Source organism: Myotis brandtii, unplaced genomic scaffold (genome assembly GCF_000412655.1).
Source record: "Myotis brandtii unplaced genomic scaffold, ASM41265v1 scaffold633, whole genome shotgun sequence".
Classification (NCBI taxonomy): domain Eukaryota; kingdom Metazoa; phylum Chordata; class Mammalia; order Chiroptera; family Vespertilionidae; genus Myotis; species Myotis brandtii.
In genome coordinates, this window is record NW_005370423.1 from 3809605 (window position 1) to 3820041 (window position 10437).

At 54.8% G+C, this 10437-nt stretch overlaps 1 protein-coding gene across 1 annotated transcript in view; it reads right to left on the reverse strand.

Moving 5' to 3' along the window:
• Positions 1-9348, reverse strand: part of GPT2 (glutamic pyruvate transaminase (alanine aminotransferase) 2) — a 30418-nt gene extending 21070 nt beyond the window's left edge. Inside the window, exons 1-4 of the mRNA XM_014528411.1 lie at positions 9308-9348; positions 7907-7976; positions 7103-7199; positions 4892-4897 (exon numbers count right to left, since the gene is read on the reverse strand). Of these exons, the coding sequence (XP_014383897.1) occupies positions 4892-4897; positions 7103-7199; positions 7907-7976; positions 9308-9348 (214 nt within the window). The remainder of the gene's footprint in view (positions 1-4891; positions 4898-7102; positions 7200-7906; positions 7977-9307) is intronic.
• Positions 9349-10437: the final 1089 nt, after the last annotated feature.

The following is a 10437-nucleotide window of genomic DNA, read 5'->3' on the forward strand; positions in this document are numbered from 1 at the left end:
CGAGGAGAGGGCTGGCTGAACTACAAGTCCCATAGTGCACCGCGCTGGTCTGTCTGATGAGGGCGGGACGGAGGCGGGCGCTGGAGTCTGGCTCAATCCCGGGCTGAGCGGGCGGGAGTCGGGGTCTGGCTCGGCCCCCGCGGGGGCCTAGCAGGGGCTCGGCGCGTCTCAAACTTCTGTGAATGTAAAGCTGTTTGCAGATTCTCCCTGGAGGCGCCTCTCCCCCAAACCCCCGACCCCTGCAAGGACGCCCGCTGAAAGTGGTGCAGCCCTGCACCGGGGTTTCATCATCCAGGTGGCAGCGGCTGGTGGGAAGTGGTGGGTAGGAGTTCGGGACTGGACTGCCTGCCACTCTTACCCCTTCTGAACGTGGGGTTCCTTGTGGGCAAAACGGAGATGTGCCCACAGCCTGTAAGGGTGGGTGGGAGGATGGGCGGACCGGCACCTGGCATAGCACGTGGTCGGGCTTCTGGCCCCTCCGTCGGAGCTCTCCCCCGCCTCCATGACCCCTTTTTATCTCCTTCCAAGCATCGGACATGATCTTGCTCAGATACTTTTTGCTGGTTTACGGTCCTCCTCCAGGAAGCTCCAGAATGGCTGGGCAGCGCGTTTCCTGGTATGACCGCCCCTCTAAGGGTTTCCAGCCCGTAGTAGCCACTCACTCTAAATGTTGGCTGCAGAATGAATGCTTAACACAGGGTGGATTATTTTTACATTGATTTCAGAGAGTGAGAGAGGGATAGAAACATCAGTGATGAGGATCATTGATCCATTGATTGGCTGCCTCCTGCACGCTCCACACTGGGGATCTGAGCGAGCCCACAACCCGGCATGTGCTCTGACCGGGAATCAAACCGTGACCTCCCGGTTCATAGGTCGATACTCAACCACAGAGCCACGCGGGCCTGGGGGTGGCTGTTGTTTTTGGCAAAGGCCCCCCAGGTAAAGGCTCCCTGGCTCACCCGGATCCGTGCAGAGCCGGAGACACCGGGTCTGAGAAACCCACTCCCCAGCGAGGATGTGGGAGAACTCGCTTAGCTGTCGGAGCCTCAGCTTCTCTACCCGCAAGTAGATTGCACAAGTGACCTTCAGGCCCTTTCCCCTCTGGAAATTCTGTGCCTACACCAGCTCCTGCCCAGCCTCGTCTCAAAGGCCAGCCTCCAGGTGACTGGGGGAGCTTAGCTTTTCTAAGAACTCCACAGCCATCCACCTCATGTTCTCACCCGCTCTGCCCACTTAGGGAGACGCACATCCAGCCGCTCCCCGCCACCTCCACCTCCAAAACACACGTAACCTTGGCCTGCAAATGACCAAAGCGCAGGCCCTCACTGCTCGCCCGAGGGTCAGTGCACTTCCTGCTGCTCTGCCCCCAGCAGAAGGGACAAGGGAGCCGGGAGGCGGGGCAGGCTTAGGTGGGGGAGTACACATTCATTTGCACAACTGTGTTCACCAACGTGCAGCACACAGCCCGTGACAGCGGCTCCCACGTCATCTCTGTAGGAAACAAGCTCGTGTCCCCATAATGTCCTTCGCCCACCGGTCATGGGTGCAGGAGAAGAGCCCTCCCTTGCCTTCTTGTGAGCCACATCTGCCAATCGGCAAAGCACGGTCTGGCCTCTCCCTGCATGTGAACCTGGCAGACCTCAGTGAGGAAGAAAAGGCAGGCACTGTCCCCATCTTACAGGCGAGGCTCTAAGAGGGTGAGCGACTTGTTCAGGTGGCACCGTTAAGTGTAGAGCACGGACCGTGATTCCTGGCCCAGGGCTGCAGCCCCTACACACAGGGACCAGGCTCCCTGGGGTGGACATTTGGGTTGCCTGTTGCCATGCACTGAGCCCTTAAATGCTTGGGATTGGTAGCTGTGGGGATGGATGGGGCAATAGTGTGATCTTTGTCCTGTTTTTGCCCTCCAGAGCAGGTAGGAGTGGGGCAGGAGGAGGCTCCTAAATATATACATATATTTTTAAATATATCTTTATTGATGTTAGAGAGGAAGGGAGGGAGAGAGAGAGAGTGAGAAAGAGAGAGACATCAATGATAGAATCATGGATCGGCTGCCTCCTGCACGCCTCACCCCAGGGATTGAGCCTGCAACCCCGGGCTTGTGCCCTGACTTGAATCAAACTGTGACCTCCTGGTTCAGAGGCCAACGCTCAACCACTGCGCCACGCTCCTCAATAGGAAAGATGACACCCGATCGGAAGGATCCTGAGTTTCCTCCCTGGGAATGGAATGAGCCTCAGACACACAGCCAGCTCCCGGGGCTCCTGCAGCTCGGAGAGTCCGGTGTCCGCAGGACTGCGCTCCGCTCCGGAACACACTGTCACCGGGCTGTTTAGGGGCTGAGGTGAGTCAGGAAGACGGCCCCTCCCTGCACAGAGGGTACAGTTTCTTAGGGCCAACAGGTATCAAGTAGATAATCGCACCCATGACCGGTCATTCCTGTGATAACTGCTGGGAGGAGAGGAGGCGAGTTTTATGGCAGCTCAGAGCCCAGAGTCTGAGCAAAGGTTTCCCTTAGGAAGTGTCAGCGGTGAGGCTGCCCTGGGGCCTGGCAGGGGATGTGGGCAGCAGCACAGTCAGGGCCTGTGCCCTCCCCAGTCAGGGGAGAGCTTGTCTCTATCCAGGGTGGTGCAGTGGGCATTCGGCCTCCGCCGGCCAGTGCCACCTCCCCTGCACGGGGCCACCTCCCCTGCACGGGGCCACCTCCCCTGCACGGGGCCACCTCCCCTGCACGGGGCCACCCTGCCTGAGGTCGCCATCATGCCCGAGCTGGAGAAGTCTGCTCAGTGCTGAGCGAGACTTGGGACTTGGCCTAGTCAGTTCGCTCAGTGGCTAGAGCATCAGCCTATGGACTCAAGAGTCTCAGGTTCGATTCCCGTCAAGGGCACATAGCTCTACTGCTACCAGTTGATGTGTTTCTCTCTCTCTGTCTCGTCCCCTCCACGCTCTCTAAAAATCAATGGAAAAATATCCTCGGGCGAGGATTAGAAAAGAAGTAAATAAAATAAAGCCCCGGCTTTAAAAAGAAAAGACTCAGGACCTGTTAGCACAGCCTTTGCCCCAAGGCTTCCCAGAAGCCTGGCCGGGCTCGGGCTGGCCCGCCTCAGGTTCTGCCCCTGCCCCATCCTGCTTCCTCCCACCTCCTCCCACCTCCTCCCACGGGACTGGTCCCCTAGGGTCCAGCTTGCACCTCATGCTCCATCTCGCTCAGTGGTGAGGCGGACAGCACCCCAGGCCAGGGAGCACCGAAGGCCTGGGGTCTCAGGAGCTCAGGGAAGGCGGTAGGGTGCCTGCGGGGCAGACAGAGAGGGAGGGTCAGGTCAGAGGTGAGTGGTGTTGGGACAGGCAGGTTGGGGTCCTGAAGGTAAGAATTTTGGTCTTGCCATGGCCGGGTTGCTCAGTGGTTGGAGCGTTGTCCTCCATACACCAAACGGTGACGGGTTCGATTCCTGGTGTGGGCTCACACCCAGTTTGTGGGTTCAATCCCTGTCAGGGTGCATACGGGAGGCAACCAATTGATGCTTCTCTCTCACATCCATGTTTCTCTCTCCCCCCACTTCCTCTCTGTCTAAAACCTGCGGTTCTCAACCTGTGGGTCGTGACCCCTTTGGTGGTCGAACAACCCTTTCACAGGGGTCGCCTAAGACCATCCTGCATATCAGATATTTACATTACGATTCATAACAGTAGCAACATTACAGTTATGAAGTAGCAACGAAAATAATTTTATGGTTGGGTCACAACATGAGGAACTGTATTTAAAGGGCCAGAAGGTTGAGAACCACAGGTCAAAACCAATAAAAACATCACCTTGGGTGTCTGGCCAGACTGTTAGGGAGGAAACAGCCAGGAGAGCTCAGGAAGCGAAGTGTCACATTTGTTCCCAGGGCCGGGCCCAGGCCCCGCACCTGAGCCTCCGGTAGGTGGGGGTGGGAGAAGGTGGGTCCCAGGAACCGAACGACCCCCTTTGTGAATTCCATACCGAGAGGCAGAAACACGCCAGGCGCCCACTCGGCGTTTCCTGGAACCTGTCCTTTGCGGGCTCCCCGGCTCCCTAAACAGGAACGCTCACCCCCATCTAAGGTTATGCAGTTGCACGACTTGCCATTGAACCCTCACTATTTTAAAGTTCATTTTTAGTTATGTGAATAATTTACAAATGTGCTCCTTTCTGAGATTAACATAGAAAAGGCTAAAGTCCTCCCTGGCCAGCCGCTCTCCCGGCCATTTTCCGACGCCTGGCTGACTTCGCCCCAACTCCCGCCACCGTCCGGCTCGTGACCCCCTTCCCTGCTGAGGGAGCGCTTCAAATCTCTTGCACATTAACCAGCGTGGGCCCTGGCTGGTGTGGTTCAGTGGGTTGAGCGTCGTCCCGAGAGGCCGCTGGGTCAATCCCTGGACCAGACAATCCACATGCCCGGGTTTCGGGCTCGAGTCCTGGAATAGGCTGTTAACCTCCAGGAAGCTGACCTTCTGCGTCTGCTGTAAATTGCTCTGCAGTTTGTCAGCCCTGGGCCTCGTTTCCCCATTCCACTTGTCAAGGCCTCTTCCTAGCTTTTTAGGATCCGGCCTCCTGCGGGCCTTGCTTCCTCATCTGAAAAATGGGGGATGGTAGCACCCCCATAAGGTTGTTGTGGCAGCAAGTTGATTCAATGTGCACAAAACACGGTGCCTGGTGTGCGACACGGCCTAGGTGCGTCTCTGTCATTCTTGAAAGGGATGACAGTCAGCGTATTGAACAAAGGGCTGCTTTTAAAAAATACTAATAATTGTATTCATTTCAGAGAGGAAGGGAGAGGGAAAGGGAGAGATAGAAACATCCACGATGAGAGAGAATCATGGACGGGCTGCCCCCTGCACGCCCCACACTGGGGATGGAGCCCGCAACCCGGGCCTGTGCCCTGACGGGGAATGAACCGTGACCTCCTGGTTCATCGGTGATGCTCACCCGCTGAGCCGCACCAGCCGGGCCAAATGAAGGGCTCCTTTGCCTGCGGCTGAGAATCAGCTCACCCCTGGTCACGTGGAGTGAGAGGCGCTCCCAGGCCCAGGTATCTTGGTGCCGGGGGTGTGGCTCCCATTGAGGATCTCTGGGGTGAGGCCCTCCCTGCTGAGTGGCACGGAGGACCACCATCCATAGTGAGATCTGATTCACAGACTCTGTCCTAGAACTTTAGCCTCTGATCCAGGACTTCACCGCCAGCCTGTGACACACCCTGATTTCTTGATGAGTCATTTACAGCGGCTCTGCACAGCCAGGGGCTGGGGAGGGGCGGTGGGGGGGGACCCGGATTGAACTTTCTTTCTAATGCATAGCGCTGTCTTCATAAATCTCAGGTCGCAAACAGGGTGACTCACCGGAGCCTGGAGAACAGGAGCTGAGTGTTGAATTCCCGCGGCCCCTCTCGGCCTGGCATCCAAGGGCCCTCGCCCGCTCTCTGAGTGGCAGCGCCTGCAGCCAATGGCCTGTGGGGCCCGGCACATGTTATTCTGCACAGACAGGGTTACGTAAACCTGCCCGTTTTAATGTAATTTCCTTCTCCCTTTAGTTCTTTTGTGTGGCTTTGGGAGTCTGCGTGGGCTCCCAGTGGGGCCTCCCCCTGGCTGGCTTCATTCTCTGTTTTAACAAAAACCTGTGGAGCCCCGGCCTGTAGCTCAGTTGGGAAGTCAGTTGGTAGGCACATGTCCCAGTACACAAGGTTGTGGGTTCCATCCCCGGTCAGGGCACAGACAAGAGTCAACCAATGAATGCATAAGTAAGTGGAACAACACATCGATGCTTCTCTCTCTCCCTCAGATAAAAGAAAAAAGAAAAACCCGTTGATTGCAATGACGATCCCCCAGGCATTCCCACATTTACTGAGGGCCTACTGCAGTGATGGCGGACCTATGACACGCGTGTCCGAGGTGACACGCGAACTCATTCTTTTGATTGATTTTTCTTTGTTAAATGGCATTTAAATATATAAAATAAATATCAAAAATAGAAGTCTTTGTTTTACTCTGGTTGCAAATATCAAAAAATTTCTGTATGTGACACGGCACCAGAGTTAAGTTAGGGTTTTTCGAAATGCTGACACGCCGAGCTCAAAAGGTTCGCCATCACTGGCTACTGTGTGGCAGCCGCCCTGCCAGGTGCTGATGGAATCTGACAGCTGGTCCCCAGCCTTTTAAACTAGTGCTTTGCCCAAAACATACATTCTCCCTTTGACACCACCCCCCTTCCTTCCTTCCTTCCTTTCTTTCTTTTCTTCTTTTTTACATATATTTTTATTGATTTCAGAGAGGAAAGGAGAGGGAGAGAGAGATAGAAGCATCAATGATGAGAGGAACATCAATCACTGATCGGCTGCCTCCTGCACGCCCCACTCTGGGGATGGAACCCACAGCCCGGTCATGTGCCCTGACCGGGAATCGAACCCTGACCTCCTGGTCCATAGGTCCACGCCCAACCACTGGACAACACCAGCCAGGCTCTTTATTTATTTTTTTTTAAATATATATTTTATTGATTTACAACACCAGCCAGGCTCTTTCTTTATTTTTTTAAAATATATATTTTATTGATTTCTAACAGAGAGGAAGGGAGAGGGATAGAAGTTAGAAACATCAATGAGAGAGAAACATTGATCAGCTGCTACCTGCACACTCCCCACTGGGGATGTGCCCGCAACCAAGGTACACGTCCTTGACCAGAATCAAACCTGGGACCCTTCAGTCCGTAGGCGACGCTCTTCCACTGAGCCACACCAGCCAGGCTCTTTCTTTTAAAGAAAGGCATTGGCTTAACCAAAAGCCCCCGTTCCTGCATGGTGACCCCTGTTCTGGGGGTTAACGCTGAGGGACTCGGCCATCAGGCCCCCACCCCGCTGTGCTGCATTCCCTTGCTTTTCACGGTGTTTGTGAGGGCCTCCTCCTCCTCCCCTTCTTCCCCCTCCTCCTTCTCCTCTCCTTCACCTGGCTTCTGTCTTCTCAACGTTTTGAACTTTGGCCAACATCATGTCCTCAGGGAAGCTTTCCTGGATCCCTGTGACTCAGCTGTTTCTCCCCGGGCTTCCCGGAGCTGTGCTTGGAGAAAACATTGCAGTTGGCCAGCGACTGTTGCCGCCCAGCCTGTCCCCCCAGGGCGGGAGCCTGTCCCCCCCCAGGGCGGAGCCAGGCAGGGGCCATATCTGCTTGGACTTACCGTCCCAAGTCTAAGGGATTAGTGGCAAACGGATGAGTGGACACATGCTTACTGAGCACCTACTATGTACCGACCAGTCACCCTCCGAGGCTCCAGGGACACCCAGATCTTGTCTCTTGGAAGATTATCTGCCAGAGCAGCTGATTTTCAACCTTTTTCATCTCGTGGCACAGAAATGAGTTTCTAAAATTCTGCGGCACTCCAAAAATGTATTACATTTTTGCCGATCTGGCAACAACAATAGGTGCAATTTTGATTCATTCACACCGGACGGCTATGATTGTGTTGGCTGTTGTCATTTTTAATTTCATTTTATTTATTTATTTTTTGTTGTCATTTTTTAATTTGACAATCCAAGGGGGAAAGAGGTCAGTGCCCCTGGCTAAATAGTCAGGTATCACATGTTTTAAAACTTCTTGTGGGACACCGGGAGAAAGATACGCACTAGTTTAATAATCACACATGTTACTATGCAATTTTTTTATTTTTTAAATATATATATCTTTATTGATTTCAGAGAGGAAGGGAGAAGAGAGAAACATCAATGATGAGAGAGAATCATGGATCGGCTGCTTCCTGCTCGCCCCACACTGGGGATGCGGCCCGAAACCCGGACATGTGCCCTGACCGGGAATAGACCTGTGACCTCCTGGTTCCTAGGTCAAAGCTTAACCACTGAGCCACACCTCCAGGCTTGCTGTGCAATCTTGAACTGACGCAGGCTTTGAAGAAGAGGATGTTAGGAGGCGGTGGTGGAGCCCAGCGGCTGGGCGAGCGGCACTGTGACCTGGTAGCGTGGGGACACGCAGCCCCAGGGTTAAGCCCGGGACTGACATCGCACCTCCGCTAGCAGGGCGCCGGGAAAGACGCAGACCCAGCCTGGCCACGCCAGCCGGTGACTAACAGGGTGTATTAAGGGAAGCTCACCTCCCAGGCATGTCTTGGGCAAGAGCTAGATGAAATGGATCCCCAGGCCGCTTGGCAGGGGCCAAAGAAGTCTATGGGGTAAACGGTGGGGGAATCGTCACCGGGCGGGTACGTGAGTGCCACCAGGTGTAGGCAATTCCTTCACGTGCCTGACCCGGTCAGGACAGCGACCCTTTCCAGGAAGCAGCACGCCGCTCGTCCAGGAGGCACGGGAGGGGTGCTGATTCATGTCTGAGTGAATGTCAGGCACGATCAGGCCGCCTGAGAGCAGGACTTCCAGAAAGCAACCTCTGCCCCATGGGGCCAGCTCATGGGCCAGGGGGCGGCTGAGTCATGGAACAGCCTCTCCCCTGCAGGCCGGGCCGCCCGGCAGTCACGCTAGGTGTGCTTCAGGCAGGACACAGGTGAGTGTGTGTGTGTGTGTGTGTGGGGGCGCATCTGCTAACTTGGCTCGTCCTGGGTCCCTTCTTCAGGTGACAGTACCCGGGTGGTTTTTCTCGGGGAGCCAAGCCTCCCTCGTTCTCATCCTGACCTCTGCCTGCGTCTAGCCAAATTGGATAGCCATCTCCCAGGACTCCTTAGTCTAGGCATGAATTTGGACCCAAGTCAAGTCTGGGAGTCTCGAAGAAAGGCTCCCAAGACTATGAAGAGAGACGTGGATCTCGTTCAGCACTTGGGAGCTTGTGCTCAAGAGAGAAGGGAAGAGATGGATGGAGACAGATAGATGCCTCATGATTTTCCTCCAGCACCTGGATCCAGCCATGCCTGAAGCCCATAGGGGTATAATTGTGTCTGAATTTACATACTACCTATGGCCCTTAAAGCTATTGACTGAACAATTCTCCCATCTTTCTAGTTGGCTTAAGCTCATTGTCACAGGGCTTTGGTTACTTACAACTAAAAGTGCCTTTATTAAGACAATGTTTTTAACTCATGTCGCTCACTTGCTAAATCCAAAGGCAGTGAGGACACCAGTTAAAGCCATTGTGGGCCTTCTCTTTCCAGAGAGTACACCTGTGCCATTCTCTTCCCCCACAGGCACGTATCCCCAACCTCTAAGGGACCCCATGAGACTTGCAACAAGGGGAGCAATGGGCAGCAGCAGCTTGACCCAGGCTCACCCCCCGAATCTGTCTCCAAGGCCCCCTATTCTGTGACTTCCCAGTGAGCGTTTTAACTCATGTCACTCACTTGCTAAATCCAAAGGCAGCGAGGACACCAGTTAGAGCCATTGTGGGCCTTCTCTTTCCAGAGAGTAGCCTGTGCCATTCTCTCCCCCCCCAGGCACGTATCCCCAACCTCTAAGGGACCCTATGAGACTTGCAACGAGGGGAGCAATGGGCAGCAGCAGCTTGTCCCAGGCTCACCCCCGAATCCGTCTCCAAGGCCCCCTATTCTGTGACTTCCCAGTGAGCTAAAGCAGCCCGGCCTGGCTCTCCAGTTGCTTCTCATATGGGCTTCCTTGTGTCATTACCTAAGTATATTTTTGCTGTGGTCAATACATTCTTGCTTGTTTTTCTACCAAAAAAATAAAAAAATAGCCATTGTGGAAGTCGGTCATTTAGCAAGGGCGAGGGGCAGCCCCAACACACCGATATTCCTCCTAAGCCTCAGACTCTGCAGCCTCGTCCCCAGGAACCCAGACCCTTGGGTGTGCAAGGGTGCCTAGCAACAGACACCCCGGGGACGGGCCAGGACAGGGAGGTACACCCAGGAGCATTCGTGGCCCTGGCAGGGCAGGGAGGCCCCGGGCCTCAGGTTCCGTGTGGAGGAATTGGGGGGCAGAGGGCTGCCCTGATTTGGGAGTGGGCACCTGGCAGGAGAGCTGGCTTTGCTGGACTGTGAAACCTGAACCGCAGGGCCAGGCAGGCTGGCACAGGCAATGGCCGGTGAGCCAGGGCACTGGCGTGTCACAGCTGCCATCTAGTGCCAGCTGTCACCTTTTGCAAGTTGTTTACGGCTGCTTCCAGCTGGAGGCCTTCTCTGTGCCTGTCAGAGGGAGCAGGCCATTGCCTCTGCCTTCACAGCAGGAAAAACCTCCACATCAGACTTTCTATATCAGCCCTACTTCATTATTATTTTTTAAAAATATATTGTTATTGGTTTCAGAGAGAAAGGGAGAGGGAGAGAGAAAAACATCAATGATGAGAATATGGATCAGCTGCCTCCTGCACGCCCCCTACTGGGCATCAAGCCCGCCATCTGGGCATGTGCCCTGACCAGGAATGAACCCAGGTTGGCTGGCTTCCTGCTGCTCTTCCTCTCTCCTCCCACCAAAAATGTACACGTTTCGCCCTAACCGGTTTGGCTCAGCGGATAGA